The sequence below is a fragment of the Patagioenas fasciata genome, chromosome 1 (genome assembly GCF_037038585.1).
Source record: "Patagioenas fasciata isolate bPatFas1 chromosome 1, bPatFas1.hap1, whole genome shotgun sequence".
Classification (NCBI taxonomy): Eukaryota; Metazoa; Chordata; class Aves; order Columbiformes; family Columbidae; genus Patagioenas; species Patagioenas fasciata.
The window spans coordinates 29,639,958-29,659,438 of NC_092520.1; the positions used below are offsets into that span (position 1 = coordinate 29,639,958).

Below are 19,481 nucleotides of genomic sequence, written 5' to 3' on the forward strand. Positions count from 1 at the left end.
ACCAAAGAGCTCCAAAACTAAATACATTTGCCTCCTTAAGTGTTATTTAAGTGATCTGGTAAAGACTGGTATCCACTATTAAAATCTAGCGCAAGCACAAGGCCTAACGAAGTTCTTAGCAGATAACCATCAATCCAGTAAAAGTGGTTGACTTCATTCTTTTTATTCTTCCTTCTTTTCCATTAGGAGTGCAGATCTACCAAGAAACCTCATGGTACAGCTGCTGCACAGACAACTTAGAGATCATATCACAAACTACAGTACAGGAACCAAGCAGCTTTGTTTAATGAACACACTTAGTAAGTTTTATTATTTAGAAATAATGCTTAGATGCAAATAACACTTGTCCTCACAGATCAATTTAATTCATGGTGAAGCTCTCTATGGAGCAGCAGAGATGCTGTTCTTCAAAATCTGACTCTTCCCAGAGCATTTCATCTATTCCTAAAGTGCAGCCTATCATCACAAAGAACTGTGTTTCCCCAATATTTACAACTCACTTTGGCACCCCAGACTCACAAACAAAATGCTACAAAACCCAATAAAATATTAGTATGTATTATAACATGCTTAACTATAACTAGCTGCAGCCAGCATCACTGAATTTGAAGTTCCTTCTTCATATAAGTTGACAATAAAGTCAATAAATCCATCTTTTACATATTTTTAAAGAGTAAAATGAACTATTTACCAGGTGTTTTTACAGAATCACAGAATGTTAGGGATTGAAAGGGACCTCAAAAGATCATCCAGTCCAATCCCCCTGCTGGAGCAGGAACACCCAGATGAGGTTACACAGGAAGGCGTCCAGGCGGGTTTTGAATGTCTCCAGAGCAGGAGACTCCACAACCTCCCTGGGCAGCCTGTTCCAGTGCTCTGGCACACTCACCATGAAGAAGTTACTTCTCATATTTAAGCAGAACCTCCTCTGTTCCAGTTTGTACCCATCGCCCCTTGTCGTATCATTGGTTGTCACCAGGCCACAAGGGCACAGTGCTGGCTCACAGTCATCCTGCTGTCCACCAGGACCCCCAGGACATATTACTTCAGTATATATTACTCCAGTACTCATTACTCCAGGTTATAAAACCATTCCCATTAGAAATACTTGTTTCATATACTCAATTTCTCTAAAAACAGAAGCGGCTGAAAGTTGAATCTCTGTGGCCACAGTCCTACGCATTTCACAAATCTGCAGCTGCAAAATGTACCGGCATTTTTGTTCCAAAAGCTAAACACTAATTTCACAAAATATTCACCAGTTGTGTAAACAGAGGAGCATATATTTAGATATATTTTGTGCTTTAGAAACTGAAAAAGAGTCTGAACAGACATCTCAAGAGTATATAATTTCCATAGTCTTATAAGAACCTAAAACATAAAAAATATTGCCTTTTTAATGTTGATTGTTATATTTTAAAAAGACCAAAACAAACAAACAATCAATCAAAACACACCTCACATACCTTACTTAAACATCTTTACCCCCTTGCTTCCCCTTTCCATCCAGGCAGCAAAAGCCCCAGTTCCCTAAATCACCAACTTCACTGACAGCTTGTGAAACAGTGTAAGTGACAAAAAAATAATTATACTAAGGAAGTAGCTGAGCATATCGTAAGGAATATGGTAGCAAAGAGAGCAGCTACCTCATTTCTGTATTGAAGTTCTTTCAAGTCAGACACTTCAGGAAAATTTAGTTAATTATGTCAGTACATGAAGCCACCCAGGCATTTTGGGTTGGTATTTAATCTTACCTATAATCATACAAGTAACTGAACATATATTGCAACAAATATAAAGCGAGCAGAGAAAATGAAGTGTATTTGCAACACATAATTCAAGGCACTGATGGGAAGCTCAAACCACCCATGAACACTGGAACACATCGCACCAGACAGCGCAGGATGCTGGCAGCAGGCGCATCTTAAGCATCCCGGCTGCTGAGAGGCACCTCGGTCCCTTCCGGCCATGACCCACCTGCCCCACTGCGGGATGGGGCAAGGGAAACTCACACACTGCCCCAAAAACAGCAACACACAGGTTTGAGGTCAGAACGGGCTTTTTTTTCTTCAAGCAAGGGCTGAGGTCAAAAGGGCAAAGATAAAAGGAGAAATGGAATTAAGTTTAGAAGGAACAAATAGTTAAGGACCATCATTGTGATACAACTTCACCACAAGTTACTGGGGCACAGGCGAGGAGAGCACCTCGCACCTGCGGAGATTAAGCTGAACTTTCATACCTGAAGCTTCTCACTTACTAAGCAAAATGCAAGCTGGTGACTCACAGACAAACGAAGGCTGTTACAAAGGACTATTTAGTGGCAGTGAGCATGCATGCAAGCCGCTAAACAGCAAAATTTGGAATGGGGTGGGCAGAGGCTGGAACTTGTCTGGCTCTTCCTCCAATTGTGCCTCTGCCGAGATCAGGTATCACAGCAGAGCAGATGCAACTGCAGTTTCCAGCTGTTGAGGCTATTACTAGCACCATATCTAAAGAGGTATGACTGTAATCCCATTTACCTTGGCAGAATCCAAAAACAGAAAACCAAACACTTACATATGCATGTGTGTACGCTGTATGTAGGTATAATACAATGCATGATGCTAGAGGGTCCACAAATCACTTAAGGAAGCATCTAAAGGGACAGAGGTAAATGCCTACAGGTATGTAACCAGCATTGAGGGCATATACAGCAATTCTTCAAGGCAATGTTCAGTTACAGTGGCATTTCCACGTAGAAAAAGAAATATGTAATAAAAAACTCGTTTCACTTTAAATATATAAATTTCTGCAATTTAAATTGTTCACCAATCTAGTATCAAAAGGCTTGAACAACTACTGTGAAGATTATTCTTGATTTCCCAGAGTCTTTCAAACACTTCATACCATGTGTGGCTTTTGAATCAAATACACCACAACTCAGAATTTATTTTGCATGGAGAGCATATCACTACAGAATAGAGCCCCAGCCACAGAGTATTCCTCTGGTAAGGCAACCCAAAGCATCTGTCTCATGTCTCACACCTGTTTTGTCCTTAAGCTTTCAGGCTTACATCCATTCATCATTCTGCAGCTAGACATCATCTATTCTCATTCCTTCACCAACAGCAACAAATAAATTTAGGTGATCAGGTTTCCTTGGGACTAGAAATCAAGGAGGTGTAAATACCCATGCAACCTTAATACCTGCAACTGTGAAAAATAAACAACACATCCACCTTGAGATGAGTGCCACCAAAACACTGTGTTTTGTGTTTAGGAAAAATTACAGGTTTTGATTTGAACCAATTTTCAAAAGTATGCTCAGAGGACAAGACCATTCGAGGAAGCTTAGCTGAGATAGCTCCTTTATGATAAATCTCAACAATCCAGCCATAAAGCAAAAACATCATGAAATATGCACACCCCAAAGACATTTCATATATGATGATTAGCCAGAAGGCTATCAGATTTGAGTAGAGGAAGAGTTATGGACAGCTGAATGAAGCTCATGGAAGACTATAGACCGTCTTAGGCCCTGTCTCCCACTAGCACAGGTGAGGGAAAACACTGCTTTCACTTTACTACTGGGAGAAAAGTTTCAGTCTTCCGTGCAACTTTCATAACAATTTATTATCTCTGAAACAGATCTTGTTCTTGATTCAGCTTTCTCTGAGCAATGCTGGTTGCTATCGACACTCATTCACAATCAGTAATACGGCAGGTTTGGCAAAGCACATCTCAAGTGTTTCATTCAAGGCAGCCACCACACGGGGGGTCATGTAGACTTTGCTCCCCTAGAGTTTAAGGGGGAGGTGATGTGTTTATAAAGCAGAGTTTGTGTTAAGAAAGCCTGGAATAAAATACTTTGTAAGTACAACTGAGAATGATTTTACCTACTTTAATAAGTTACTATTAATAACTTCATGTTACTACCTTCAGCTTCTGTTCTTATTTTTAAAGCCATTTTTATTTGAATGTTTTTATTTGGAAGAACTGCCACGTTACTTTGAGCTCCCAACAGATAACATCGGCACCATTGAACTTCTTTATTCAGTACAAAATGAAAAAGCAGTTCAGCATCAGATATTACATCAGGGCAGTACATATTCACAGGTAACAGAGCCCTCATCTTCTTGGTGAGAAACACAGCCTTGCCCCTGTGCAGAAAATGCACATTCATTTCGATTTCTTTTGCGTTTCATTGTTGCGTATAATTTGAAAGGTGCCCTATTGCACTTAAAATATGCAAACTCCAACAAGATGAACGGTCTTCAAGCTTTATTTAAGGAGTAGGGGAGGGGAAGAACCCATCCTCTCTTTCTCAGACTGTGAAACACCCGCGCAAAACGTACTAAGGGCCCTAAGTCGGTGTCAGGCTCTAGGGCGAACCCGTGCTCCCTCTGTCAGCAGAGAAGTCCGCTGCTCATCCGTGCTCATCGCTCATCCGTGCCCATAGCCGGAGCGATGCTCCTCCTCTGCCGGGCCCCCGCATAACTCGGGCTTCACTCCCAGCCCTGCGCCCGCACCTACTGCGAGTCCCCGGCCCCCCGAGCACAAACAAACCAAGAGCACCCAAGCCGAAAAATAAAAATAATCCTTACTCAGGTTGAGCTGTGGATAAATGGTGATAAACGAGGCAAACGGGCTGCACGTCTCAGCCAAATCAGCTATAACTATAGCCCAGTGGCTGCCAGCAACTAAACTTGAAAATGTGTTTAAGCAACGTTGCAGTTACCTGGCTAAAGTGGTAAAACCTGCAAGAGTGTAACTTTCTGAGCAGCCTGGCAGGGACTGAGGCAAAGGAAGGGATTAGGGCAACATGTGTCCAATGCAGAACACAGTAACTATTTAATCAGGGTAGCAGAGTACATGTGTATTTACTTGCCAGCAGTGGCAGGGTAAGTACTGCACCCTAACTGAGGGTACCACAGCCAAAAAACATACTGGCAGTGGCTCTCCCTGTCATAGTGAAGGTATGAAAGGCATAGGAAGGGCTCGATCTATCAGAAAGAGGAGTCTTAAGACTTCTTATTTACTGAAACACCACAGGAAGAGCAGCAATGAAATAGGAAACAATAAGTTACACAGCTAGCAGTTTTTACTTGCTTGCTTGAATCTGGGAGTTCTTTGATTTTAATTTGTTTAGTTTTTAGTTCTCTTCTACTTATTCTGAATAGGCACTTGATGTATTTTGCATTTCTCCAGGAGACTAAATTACAACTGGGGAGAGAAGAGGGGAAAGAAAAAAAATATAGTATTTTCAAGTGACAAGGTATCTTATTTGAAAGTTGTCCACTATCAGCCATTTTTTAGTCAATCACATCAACAGAAACTAGCAAATTACTTTTAAAAGCTTTAAAAGCCTTCAGCTAAAAATGAGTTTAAGATTAATCCACATTTCCTTAGCAGGATGCTGCTTGCCTCTAAATAAAATATATATATATATATATATAAATTTACAAAAATCTGATGTAACAAACATTCCTAGCTATACAATTAAAAATACATAAACAGAGGATGAGAATTGAATTTTTTTTTTAAAGGGAAATATTACAGATACTAGAAAGTGAAGTAAAAGTGGAAAACAAACAGTTCTGCTATAGCACTGCAGTTTAGTTGGCCCTGCCTGGACCTAAGTCGGGTACATACCAGGATGCATTGATAGCATGCTAGGTGCGTGCACCTCGCACATTTACTGGCATCATTTAATCCCTCGCAGGGCGGAGGAGGCTCTGCCTTTACATAGACAGCTAAAGCTTATTCTGACAACACTGTCACACAACAGTGACACGAAACTATGTGCTCTGCCTCTGCCGCACACAGGGGCACAGGTGGGTGACACTTTCTCAAGGGAGGTCTCAGAGGAAGAGGATTTGTTCACAGCAGCGTTAAGCATCACCCACAGCTGGAGGAGAAGACAGTCCCGGCGCAGCCACTGTCACGAGGGCCAGCGTGGCCACACAGCCCCAAGCGAAGTGACGCCAGGCTCAGGGCCACCTGAGGTGCCTGCGGGTCCCCCCCGGGACCTGGTGAGCGGGGGGTGGGGAACCGGGGTCAAGGTAGCGCTCTGGTCCCTGGCCTTACAGCCTGGCTTTGAGCAGCACTGGCCGCTCAGCTCCAGCCTGCGCAGGGCTGAGCACAAATCCCTGTCACCAACAGGTTACTGCTACGGCTACAGAGACCGCACTGGAGAAGGAAACTCTGTCCCACTATTTAACAGGAGAAAAAACTCTCCTGCAACCAAGTTTAACAGAGCCATCAAGACAAATACGGCCGCTTACTCATTAAACACACGGTATTTTTGCAACCCTTGTCCTGCCTCTGCTCTTTCCCCATCCCTGTTTGCTTCTGTCCACTCTTAGCCGCCCGACGGCAAACCCTGCCGCGCCGGGACGGCTGGCGGCACGGCACCCCCCCGTTTCGGGCCGGGCAGCCCTAGGGGACGCGGCAGTGCCTCCGCAGCGCCCGACGGCCACCCCCACGACACGGGTGTTGAACCCCAGCCCTGGCCGGTCGCCCCCATGCAGCCAGAGGCGGCGGCGCACTCGCCAGGTTTGCCCGCGGACGGCGCCGTGACACGGCATGAACTTTTGCTTTCGGCGGGGCAGGGCGGGGAGTGGGGGGAAGGCGGAGAGAGGCAAGCGGGGGAGGCGGCCCCAGCCCCTCCTGCGCCCCGCGGGGAGAGCGTGAAAATGCTTTTTCGCCTTCGGATTTCTCTCTTAGGAAGGTTAAGAAAAAAAAAAGTAAAATTCTAAGGGAAAGAAAGAGACATTGAACCGGAGCGCTGCAAACTCCGCGGCGGGTAGCGAGCAGCCCAGGGGAGGGCAGCGTGCCCCGCCGTTCGCAGCGCCGCGGTTCCCTGCCCGGGCGGCAGCCTGTGCAGCGCCGAACACGGCGCCCGCAGCTCCGCGACGGAGCTTCCCGGGACGCCCTTCCGACGGCGAATCGCCCGCCGCCCGCCCCTCACCTTCCAGCCAGCCGAGCTGTTGCTGTCGCCTTTATCCTTGAAGTAGGGGACGCTCTTGACCATCCACTCATAGATCTGGGAGAGGGTGAGCCGCTTCTCGGGGGAGCTCTCGATGGCCTTGGTGATGAGGTCCGCGTAGGACAGGTTGCCCCAGGCGTTGCGGCGCGATGAGCTGCTTTTGCGGGGCTGTCCGGCCACGGGGCCCGGCGACAGACCGGCCACGGGAGGCGGCACTGGTGGTACCGGCGGCGGCCCCGGCGGGTGGAGGCGGCAGCCGGCCTCGGGCGCCGAGAAGTCCCCACACCGGCAAGCGGTCGCCTCCGGGGGGGCGGCGGCGGGGGGCAGCGGCGCGAAGTCCTCGCTCTCCTCTAGCAGGCTGAGGTTGCTGATGAAGTCGGCGCTGAGCCCTCCCGAGGCGGCAGCCCCGGCCGCGGCCCCGGCCGCCCCGTCGGGCTGCCCGCCGCACGACGGCGCCGGGCTGGAGGTGGCCGAGCTGGGGGGATTGAACTCCGGCCGCGGCAGGGGCCAGGTGCAGGAGCGGGGCCGCGGCAGCGGCTCGAAGTCGGGGTCGATGTCCACCAGCTGCGGTGCCTCGGCCATGGTGGGACCGGGTCGGGAGCGCGGCGGCAGTGGCTGCAGCAGCGGGGCGGCTGGACTCAGCGCCGCCGCCCCATGCAGGCTCCGAGCGCGGACGGGCGCAGCCCCGACGGCGCGGCCGCCAACTCGCCTCGCGGCTCCGGCCCAGCCGCCCAGCCCCTGTCCGGTTCCCGGCTCCCTACCCTCCGCGGCAGCAGCAACAGCAGCGACACGGCCGCCCGGCGCGCACCGACTGGAGCGACCGCCCCACGCGGGCCCGCCTCCAGCCTTCCTCCTCCTCCTCCCGGCGGGGAGGGACGGCCAGCGCCGCGCCAATAGCAGCGCCGCTCCGCCCGCCCGCCTCCCGCCGCGGGGCCGGTTTGGCAGGAGGGTGCCGGTCCCCCCGTGCTGTTACTGGGTGGTTTTTGTTTTCCGGCGGCGGAGGTGGGTGAGAAGCGGCGGGCGGCCCGCAGTACCCCCCGCAGCCCCGGGCTCGGCGCCGACGAGGGGCTGCGCGGGCGGTGCCGGAGCTCCCTTGCCCCGCCGGGGAGGGAGCGCCCTTCGGCCGCGGGCTGCGAAAGAAATAACAACTCTGCTCGCACGGCGAGCTGCGGGGGATCGCCACGGAAAGTGCCCCCGCAAGTGTTTCTGCCTTGGTTGCTGCCGGCAGGGTACTGCCACTCGCACCGACGGCCGTGGTGATCGTTGCTCCTGTGGACCGACGGAGGCCTGGGGGCATCCCCCGGCTGCAGCGGCGCGGCTGGGGTTGCACGGGGGGTCCGGGCGGCTCCCCGCTCCCAGCAGCGGCCCAGCGGCGGCGGCTCCGTGCGGAGCGCTGCTGCCGCCTCTCCGCCCGCCCCGTGGGAGCCCGGACAGCTCCCGCGCCGGGGGACGGGACCGGGGGTTGGGACAGCTGCCCTGCCTCCCTCTCTCCTTCCCTCCCTGACCGGCTCCTCGCCAGAAAATGTCTGCGCCTCCCGAAGTGATAAACCTCCCCCTCGACTGAGCGTGTTTTCATACTGTGAGCTGGAATTTTATGCCGTGGGCAGGCACGGGAGCACGGGATAATTTCATTTTGAGTCAACTATCGAACAGACTCTATATATTTCCCGGCAAACCCCAAAACCACACAGTTTACTCAGGCTTGTATTCCTCCCTTCTAAAGAGGCAGCAGTTACAGGACATGCCACCTCTGCCTCCAGAGGTCATAAACATGCATAGATACATGATCAAGGCAATACAGAAGCATTATTCTGTTTAAAATTAAAAGGAAGACGTTTGCTTAAGCTACGGAAACTGTCCCAGGGATGAGCCACAACACAACACCTTGCTCAAACTGGCAAACCCTACTTTTTAGAAAATCTATTTCATTTTCAATAGGAGTGCTTTTAAAAAACATACTTCAGACATGGGTTAGTAAGTCACAAAATTCACAACCAGGCATGGCATTTGATGCTGTCTGTCAAAGAACCACTGGAGTGAGGTAACTGTCACTATTGAGATGGTGAACCCGTTACTCTTCCGTCACTCTCTGCATCAAGGCAGAGAGCATTAATGCTATTTAAATGTGGTTTGTTGTTACTATGAAGGTATTTTCTGAAAATGAGTAACAATAATGAAGGAGAGTATAAGACTGGATTTAGGCCCACAGCATATAATTTGCTGACAGATCATACATCTACATACACATGCTGTCTATTATGAAAATACTTTTAAAGATATCTGATGACACCTAACTGCATAGCTAGTGCAACATATGCATAAGTGCATAGTAACTGATCAAATTCTAAAGCATTGGTTTTGTCATGTTTATTTTCCCAAATGCCAAAGGTGGTTATACCTTATTATAGGTTGGCTGCTTGTCAAATTTCAGACTTGCGTTGCCTTGAAGTCATTCCTGTGTTTTCCAAATCCTGCAAATGATTCAGCCCACAAATCTATATCGTTTAGCCCACGCATTTTAGAAAAAAGCTTTTTTTTCAGTTAAAAAAAAATAGTCCCAGTTCAACCTAATAACTTGCATGCCACGTTTCAGCTTGGAACAGTTTTATCCGGCAGCGTTACACAACTCGGCTACAGTAGTTGCCCTGCAGTAAGGGAGAGCACCCTGCCTTGGAGAAGCAGAGATTATATAATGGTGAGAAGCAGCCAGGGCTGCGTGGCGAATGAACATGCTTAAATGGGAGCCAAAACAAAAGAAGTGCCCAAGAACACTGAAACATTTTCTTTCTCTTTCCTTGGCGTCTGAATAAAAAAGAAAAAGAGGCAGACTGGCACCTATCCTGCTAAAGGAAATGGATTTATTACCCAGGCTTTCTTCTAAGGATTTTTTGTTAAACCTTGCATTCCTTGCTTCTACATTTTGTCAAAAGTAGAGATGTTATTCCCTGACCTCTATTGGTATATGCAAATGTTGAAAAAGACAGCTTTCCTTTGTCAGACACCAACTGGGAAGAAAGCTACTGTTAGGAGATTTTAGGAAGCTCTGGTGTGTTTGCAGTTCATTGCTAGCTTGTTCTGCAGGATAAGGGTTGTATTGCCCCTTCTTGGCCTTACATGGTGTTGCCATTGCTCACCTCACATGCTTGGTGGGGTTCTGCTTTGTTTGTGCCCCATGCCACTGATGTTCTTGCAGCTCAAATCTCTGCAGTGAATACATAGAGCAGTTTGCAGTGAGGGGTGAGTGACATGGAGGTACAGAGGGAAAAAGCCAGAGCCTTCAAAATGCTGCATTTGCTCAGCAAGTGGGGCCCCATGACTCACAACGCAACAGGTGGTGCTTAGCTCTGCTGCGGGGATTTTGACTGTTGCGTGTTATCGCTGAGTCCAGGTCTGCCAAGGGTTGCAGGAAGGCTGAAGGCTGATGAGATGATGCTCTGCACTTTCCTGGGCTGAGTAATCCAGGCAGTCTGCTCCAGTTTCGGGGAACCGCCTGGATGAGTGAATTCTTCTGTACGGCCCCGGTCCCTGTGTACGGGATCCTCTGCTTTCCTCATAAGATTTCTTCTCTCCATCAAGTATTTGGGGATTGAATTCTTTCACATCGACCAATTTTAGAGTCAAAGCAATAAAGTGACACACATGTCATATAGAATATGGGAGCCACACAAGCTGCGTGCTGTAACCTCAACTGCACCGCTCTCGCAGTGCACCCCCACATCAGTGACCATCCTTAGGACATACTGGTGCAAACAAAACCACCCATTCAGCTGCTGAAGGGGTGTTTCCGCCTCCTAAAACAGCTCAGTGCAGCGATGGCTCAGTACAAGAAATTTTACTGCATCTACAAATGACAGCGTTAGGTTTATCTCATCTCCCACAATGCTGAAATGCTGATGGATGCACCGCAATTCATTTTCTACTCCCACAGTCCTCCTCCTACACTCCACCTTTTCATTTCTCTACTCCTACTCCTGCTCCCGTTTTCCACTCCTCTACAATACAATATCTCCTATCATCCTTAGCATCAGCTTGTATTTTTTCAAATTAAAGACCGGAAGATTGCCTTTTATCATCACTGGAATAAAGCACAGCCTTCTATTCATATTTTGAGTTTGAGGCAGCCAAATTAAAAGATGTGTACTGTCTCTTTACTACTGTCTGTATAATTCTCTCTCTGAGGTTTTATCAAATCCAGCAGAAGATTACATGAAGTTGAAAGCACTTGTACTCTATGTACAGCTCTTTTTTCTGCATGTATGTGCATGGTGACAGAGTACAAACATTTTAACAAACAAAAGGTAATGAAGAAATACCAGCGGGCACCTGGTATCATAAGAGCTGGGAGAAAGCTTATTTTCTGAGGAAGGACGGGTGAGTTCAGCACCTCCACTTTCCTCCCACATCTCTTGGAAGGGACTGACTTTGGTCTGTAGTCCGCGTTTCTTTGGAGCCTGGGTATCAGAGAGGTGGCATGGCACCTCCATCACATCTGGGCTGTCTGAGGGCCTCCCCGCACAGCAGGGTTTGGACATGCCCTGGGTGGACAATGCGTTCGCACTGCCCAGCTAAGTGAGTTCAAGGCGCCCGAAGCTCTCCTGACCAGTCTGAGGCTTCTTATGCAGCCACTGGAGAAAGGCAGCACGTCTGCAGCCCATTTCCGAGCAGGAGCTTAACTTCACTGCTGTGAGTTACCTCCTGGGAATGCACATCTCACCCCATCAACCACACAAACCACAGAGGGAATTTAAGGATCTGCTAATCCCTCACCACAATTTGGTGGTACTAATGTTCCACCCCACCTCCTTCACCTCCTGCCTCGCACAGTAGTCCCCAGACACAGGTCCAGGGCCAGCTGGCCCAGACAGAGGTGGCTGTCACATTTAGGGTCCCTCCATGGTCAATGGAGGGAAATAGGTCCACCCACATGTGATTTGCCACCCCAGACATTGGAGCTTTCTGGCCATGGCCTTGCTCTGAGTAGTTCACACTCATTTTCAGTTAGCTGCCTTCAAGCCAGTGAATCCCACTCATCCCGTTTTATAGCATGTGGAAAACACATAATCACCAATTCCCCTGTCATTGCATCCCCAGGATTTTTGGGGGTCCAGAAGTGTCTGGCAGCTCAATGCAAGCCAGAAGTGATGGGCACGATGATGCTGATGTCAAGGGACCACTTGCTCGAGCAAAACAAAGAGTACGCAGCCTTGCCTGGTGTAAACTTTTACATTATTTCTTGTTACCTATTTTACAGCAGCACCTATACACCCTAAAGGCCTGCAACCCTGCCAAGCTCAGCAGTAAGAAAGAGGTACATGGGGTTGGGCTAACAGGCTAACTGAGCACTGCGGAGAGATGGAAAAAGTAAGGAAAAATTGTTATTCCTACTTTGCAGGGCCAAAATTGGGCCACCATGAGCTCACATAATGTGCAGAGGACCTCCCAGAGGACTCATGGGGAGAGACAGACTTTGAAGTCAGGTCTACCAAGTCCCAGTCCTTAGGCTTAAAAAAAAAGTGTCTCACCAAATAGTTATCAGGGTACTTGCTGGTGTGGGATCTGAAGTTACCTTGTCTCAGCTTTACCTCCTGCAACACACGGGTAAAAATCATGAATGGTCCCAATAGAGGCAGAAAGGATCTTCTGGATTTGAATCTATATGACTGAAATTAGGGCCAGGAGAGCTTCATAAATGCTGGCTGCACTGACTGCCCCCCTCGCTGGACATATTTTTGACTGGAGAATTGCCGGATCCTCACACAGTGCGATGCAGTTCCAGCCTTCAGAAAGCCTGACCTCCTGACCCCGTCACTGGCATGTAGGCTTCTGAGACTGGGTATCTCGCAGCAGCTGCTGCCTCCTCAGTACAACCATGACCACCTCCTCCTCCTCCTTGTCCTCCCCTCCACCACCAGCAATTGGCAGCAAGTTTTCAAACTGGACAACAACTCGCAGACAACCCTCTCCTTCTTCCCCAATTTATCCAAAACAGCTTTGGCGACAGGGAGCGGCCAGAAGGCTCAGTGAGTGCTGCTGCCAGAAGGAAGGGTGAAAAGGAGCTGTCAAGAGGGGGGAAGGTGGGGTTGTGCTCTCCAGACTGGGAGATGGAGCCGCTGGGGGTGGGTTCCCAAAATCTTGGTGCAGACCTTGTAGCTGCTGAGGTTGGACCAGCCTGGCTTAAAAGAAATGCCACCAAAAAACAAAAAACAAAATCAAAACAAAAAACAAAACAAAAACAAAACAAAACAAAACAAATATAAAGAAGCTATTAAAAATATTTACTATGTATTTTTGGACTATTTCCTTTGATGTCCTCGGCATCTGGAAAAATGTAAACAATTAAGATTTGAGGGCAAGGTTTCACAGAAACCACTTCTAAGTTGCACTATTTGAAGGAATCAGAATTTAATTTTAAATTTCCTCATGCGAGAGTTCACGTCAGAAGTGCTGGTATGTTCTTCCAGTTGAAGAAAATAAATAATAACACAACTTTGCTGGTTGGTGCGATTACTGCAGCTCAAATTCCTACTAAGTGTGGCTCTTACTTAACATTTGAATAAAACTATATTCATGAATGAGCTCAAATGAGGCATGCATTACTGAGAACTACAGCCTGCTGCCACATTTCGTAAACAGAAGAAAATATTTGACACAAATTCATCTCTTGGCTCTCTCACAATCTAGGCATGAGACCTCCTGTTTAAATATATATCCTCTTGCACCCACATATACACAGTCGTAAGTGAAAGAGTGAAGTACAGTATGCCTGAGAAATGAACCTTACCAGGATCAATACGATAAATACCAAAGGTAGTGTCTATGTAGCCATATCTGGTTTTAATGTGTCATGTGCAATCACTGGCTGTGATGTAAAAACAGAAGGCAAGAGTTTATCAGGTTTCAGATTCAGCTGAATCACCCGGCCCACCCCTATTCAAAGGCCAATGTGCCTGGAAGTAAACACAGTTCAAGTGGTGTGTATGTTTTCCAGGGTGTTGTGTTTCTGTTTTGTCGTAAATATGATCTATTACAATATTCTCCCACATCCTACGGCCAATGTTTCAACATTTTCAGGTGCGTTTCTCATTTCTTGTTTTCCTTGATATATTGCTGGAGGAAAAACTGACTGGCTTCGCATGATAGCTTTTGTATATTAAATAATTTTATTGTGTTTGAGCAACAAACTAAAAACAGGACATCTGACAGTTACGGTATAATTCAGTGGTTTCTCTTCAGCCTGTAGGAAGGAAAATTCATGGTGCGGTACAATGCAATGCTTGACAACTATTTCATGTTCTTTTGCTTTGTTTCACTGGAAAACTGATAGCTACCTGTCATCAATGAGAAAAAGAATGTATACCTAGAACCAGCACAGAGGCTATGCCATAATAAAGGCTTACTTTTAAAAATAAACATTTTTTCCATTGTTGAATTCATGCTTGAAAATATATTTATATATGTAAACAACTGTATTTGCATACAAATGTGTGCATTATCTAGATGCTACACAAATGAATATGCATGGTATCATTATATACATTTTACCCTAGATTTATATATAGGTGCAAACATGGTTAGACAATAATAGAAAGACAGTATTTTGACATATACGCATATATTCCTGTGCTGCTGGTGACTCACACATTGCAGAAGGCAGCATTTGGGCAGGATGCTCCATAGGTAAGGTTTGCAGCGTACAAATACTGGCCACGGCATGAATGTCCACAGCAGAAGGATGGCAATCCCAAGCAGCTACACTCTCCTTCTTGTGAAACACAGTAACTCTGTGGGGTTTTTTTACCTCTCTGTAAAACAAGTGTAAAGAAATGCCTGCCTTTTGCAAGCCTGTTAGTGACAGTTCAAGTGCTTTGAGATCTGGCGCTGCAAATGCAAACCCTGCTTAAGCCTGGCCTCTGAGGAGAATATACTGATGAAACTGAAACCAGCACAGTCCCAGCAGCAGGTCCTGCCTAAAGGCAGAGGCGCACCATGTACCCACCTGAAAACGGATAAGAAGAGCAACCAGTAGTTTCAATTTTACATTTACATCTGCCAAGCCCCAAATAGCGAACCTCGACCAAGATGAGATGAGCTCATTCCATGTGACACATAATGGGAAGGTACATGGTAGATGGCAGCTTGGTGGCTCCTCTTCTGATCCAAGAAGGAGATGAGGATCTCTGATGAGATTTTAGAAGGGGGCTCCAGGCAGAGAAAAGCATTGAGTGTGAAGGGGTAAATGGTGGGGCTGTTCAGATCCATCCACCCACATGTTACAGAAACGCTGCTGCAGCTGCAAAGAAATGAGCAGTGGCTCCCTGAAAGCCACCCACTTTCACTCTTTGCTCCAGCCGTGGCTACCAGCTTTGCTGCCTGATGAAGCAACTTGCAACAATAAACAAAAATAAACAAAAAATTAACAATAAAATAAAATAAAATAAAATAAAATAAAATAAAATAAAATAAAATAAAATAAAATAAAATAAAATAAAAAAAAAAACACAAGGAAACAAAAAACCAAAGTAGACTCTCAGGCAGTAGCTGCAGTCCCTGGTATCTCCTCTTCGCTGGGGTGGGGATTGGTTGAGGCACAGACTCACAGGGATGTCTCGTCCTTTCTGATGAGTTTCAGTGCTGCTGGAGAATTGGAAATTCAATGAAGGGGCAGAAGGGAAAGAATGGGTGGAGAGAAAAAAAGAGAAGAAAGAAAGGGTGAGGGGAGACAAGGAAATAACATAAAGAAGTCAGAACAAGGGAAAAAACAGAAAGGGGGGGAGGTGGGGGGAAGAAAAAAAAGAAAGGAGGAAAATGAGCATAAAACAAAGAGAGAAATGAGACTTGGCCAGTGTATGAAAAAAAGAGGATGTGTATCAAAACACCCCAAATTGGAGCTTTTGCAAAATAAACAACCCACAAGAATACTTCAAAGGCACTGAAGGACTGTCATCCCAGAGCTGTGCCTCCAAGGGACAACAGGAGACCTCCAGAGGTGACCAGGGCAGGTCTGCATGAGTTTCTCTCAGAAGGTTCACCCTGGCTACATTCATGTGCCCACCACAGCTGGCCTTGTGGAGATGTAATGGGCAAACAGATCCAGAGCTCCTGCCCCTGGCGCACACATAAGCAATTTTGCATCTCCATAGTTTACACTGCAGTGAAGTTCACCTAGTCAAGCAAAGCCGGTCTTGTGCCTCACTTTCTGCCATGCATTAGCCAGTCAATATTTGATTTCCCTTTAATCCTGGGGCATGGCTGACGTTGCCCCACAGCACCCACAAGTCTCAACTAAGCACCTGGGGCTGCACTTCCTTGAGGTGATTTCAGCAAAGCCAGGCAGTGCTGCAAAAAGACACAGGCTTTGGAGTTAGCCAGCAAAGAAGCCCTCACCCAGCGATGCTCCGTCCCAAACAGCTGGGCACAATGCATTGACCGATGGGCTCAGGGATGCTCCTGAACTGGTGTATCAGGCATCCAGCTGCTGTCTCCTTGACCCACCTGAATAAATACCAAGGCACCCTCAGTATTTAATGCTAGCGTTTTGCCTAGGAGGACCCAGCAGCGATGGCCCCAGAGTGTTAGGATACACACTTCAAAAAGGACTCAGGAACCAAAATAAAATGGACAAGGAACAAAAATTAATCTAAAAAAAAAAAATCCTTGACATATGTGGGTTTGTTGAAAACTTGAGCCTTGTATAGTTTTGCTGCAAAACTGCATTTTTACGTTACACAATGTAATGCAGAAAAGCAGGACGGCTTGTTACTTTCCCAGATCTGCCAGATGTATCTTCCTTTCAGTTGATATCTTCATATAACTCTTTTTTAGTGAAACCTTTTCTTAGAGCTTTTGTCTCTCTTCTACTTACACACCTCATTTTACTCTTTGTAAAATGTCCATGGTGTGATTGAAAAGTCACTTTGTAAACAAGCAAGGAGCACACTTTGAGGAAGACTCAAAAAGCATTATCGTCTCTGTACATCAAAATTTCTGCAAAATAAGACTCCTATAATGAAAAACAAAAAATGCAATTCTAGGTGCTGAAAGCATTGTGCTAAGGTTTTAACACAGCCACGCAGAGCTGCCTTCTCCGTTGTTCCTGAACAAGCCTTTCCAGCCACTCGTGATAACAGGAGGCGCCATCCAGACAAATAACAGGAACCCACATCTCTGCGGATTCTCCTCAGTCTCCATAAATAGGCACTTTCTTTGCTGCTCCATCATGTGAATCTAATGAGTTGGATTTTTTTAATATTGGAACTAAACCAGGAGTGCAGACACAGGCACCAGACTGACCCTTTCTAGACCTTTCCTCCTCAACCCCCTGTTAGCAGCAGGGCACTTACAGTAGTATAAAGCAGATGTACAGACTCCTCCAGAGCAACCCAAAATCCAGCACACCAGCACCCATTCAAAGTCAGTTCCCCAAACCAGGCAGGCTCCATGTCTCAGGTCACCGAAAGGCACAGAGCCGAGGAAAGGACTTACTCTTTCCAGAGCCCCAAGGATATAGAGAAGGAAGCTACAGAGGCAGGAGCCCAGGGTTGGGAAATGACTTGGTTTGTCCCCAGCAGTCTCCAGGTTTGTCACCCTGGAGGCTCACCAATGGACAATAACAGGCTTCAAATAGTGCTGAACATCTTGCAGTTTGAAGAGAGAGAGAAAGAGTAAGAAGGCAATATTCAGTCATATTGTGGAGGTCTCTGTGAAGGATGGGAAGGATAAGAAAAGGAGAAGACAACATAAAGAGAGGATGGGGCAGAGAAGCCCAAAAAGATGTCATCATGTTCCTGAAAAGCTAACAAAATCTGGCAACTGAGAGAGGAGATTGTAAAACTCACCATTGAATACATTGAATTTCTCAGCAGCTGACTGGTTATCAAGGCCTATAATTTGCAGAAATTGATGGCCAAATATTTCTGACTAACAAAAGTAGCTGTCAGGTTTATTTGCTTTTCTGACAGGTCTTCAGGAATATGTCTTTATTCTCCTGTGGTTTTGCAGCATTACGGGTTGGCATTAGAATCTTTCCCCTCGATTCTTGTTTCTCCAGGGACAAGACAGTACTCTGTGGCCCAGCACAGCCAGAATAAAATCCCTGCAAAAGCAGTCACCCAGATCACTGTCACCCCCTCTTCAATGTTCAGCTTTATCCAGCTACAGGTGAGAACGGAGGCTCAGTGGATACTGGTTCTGTGAAACCAGCAGCCAGAGGAGCTCAGCGGGCAGATGGGTGGTTTGCAAACATCAGCTGCGGATCACTGGCATACGAATTACACAACTCTCCATCCCAAACACTGTTGTTGCAGCATGGGAAGCAACTCCTTTTCCATGAATAAACCCAAGCTTTTCTTACCGTGGTCAGAAAAAAAACCATCTATTTGAGCAATGTCTGTGAAGTCGTGCAAATGGGTCTACAAAAACACCGACGTCAATGGATTCTTTCTTTGATGTTTTAATCAAATTCATGTGCCAATATCAGATGAAATCAGCACATCACTTCATCAGCAGGGTTACAATCTAGCTGACAGATTGCTGCATGTGCAGCAATGTCTGAGCCAGCCAGCAAGATCTGCAGTTGAGCGAGGAAGTGGGTAAGTGCCATGGAGGTAAACGCGAGGTCAAGGAAATAGCTATAGCAAGTACAAAGGTAAATGCTCAGCAGAGAAGTGATGGGCATCCAGAAGGGATTTTTCACAAGCATGCTGGCATGCTCTGTTGCACAGCTTGCTCTGCTCCCGTAGATTTCAAGCAAAAGCAGTCTGTGACAAATATTTTGAGAGTGTTTCGCAGGAATCGAAGCTGCAAGATGTTGAATCTGCACTGGCAGAGCCAAGCACAAAAAGTGGTGAGTGAACTTTTTCCTACACAGATTGCACCGCAGAACAAGTTTCCTGATTTGCAGAGGCTTTTTACACTTCTTGTCATAGGCAACCCAGCTATGAAAAAGTATCTGGAAATCTCTTTTGCAAAACCTTCGTGGCATATCTTGTTTGCACCAACTGCAAGGGCAAAAAAAATGAGCCGAAAATCTTGAAAGTCACATGAACGACCCACGAAAGCTGCTGAATTCTCATGTTGGGCATCATCTTGCAGCAGACGAGGAGAGCAGCCCGGCAGCAGCTGCGCTCAGCACGGTAGCGGCGCCGTGTTGTTCCCTCGTGGATGATTCACAAGGGCTTGGTGGGGGAAGCAGGCAATTTGTGATGGGAATTTCTTCTAATGCAGCGAGTTTAGTTAGAAACCAAAAGAGCAACCCAGACCGTTAGAAACAATTCCGAAGGATGATTTTCCTTCTGAGAAGAAAACAGCCTTTGTTAGCCATACCACTGCGGGCACAGCAAGAACGTGGGAGAAAAGCCCTATTTCTCAATATAGCTCATGTGGCTTGCACAAAGCTTTTGCTCAACTTAGTTGGGGGAAAATGGATTTAATTAACTTGTTATGGTGGAAAAACGGGCCTTAGCCGCCTTCTAACAATATCTCCAGGCAAAGAGGAAAGTACCTGAAATCTTCCCAG

The 19,481-nt window shown here is 46.9% G+C and overlaps 1 protein-coding gene across 1 annotated transcript in view; it reads right to left on the reverse strand.

The window, feature by feature from the left end:
* The window catches only part of FOXO1 (forkhead box O1), a 67,711-nt gene extending 59,928 nt beyond the window's left edge, over window positions 1-7,783 (reverse strand). The window contains exon 1 of the mRNA XM_065862744.2: window positions 6,950-7,783. Coding sequence (XP_065718816.1) covers window positions 6,950-7,549 — 600 coding nt within the window. The 5' untranslated portion in view covers window positions 7,550-7,783. The remainder of the gene's footprint in view (window positions 1-6,949) is intronic.
* Window positions 7,784-19,481: the final 11,698 nt, after the last annotated feature.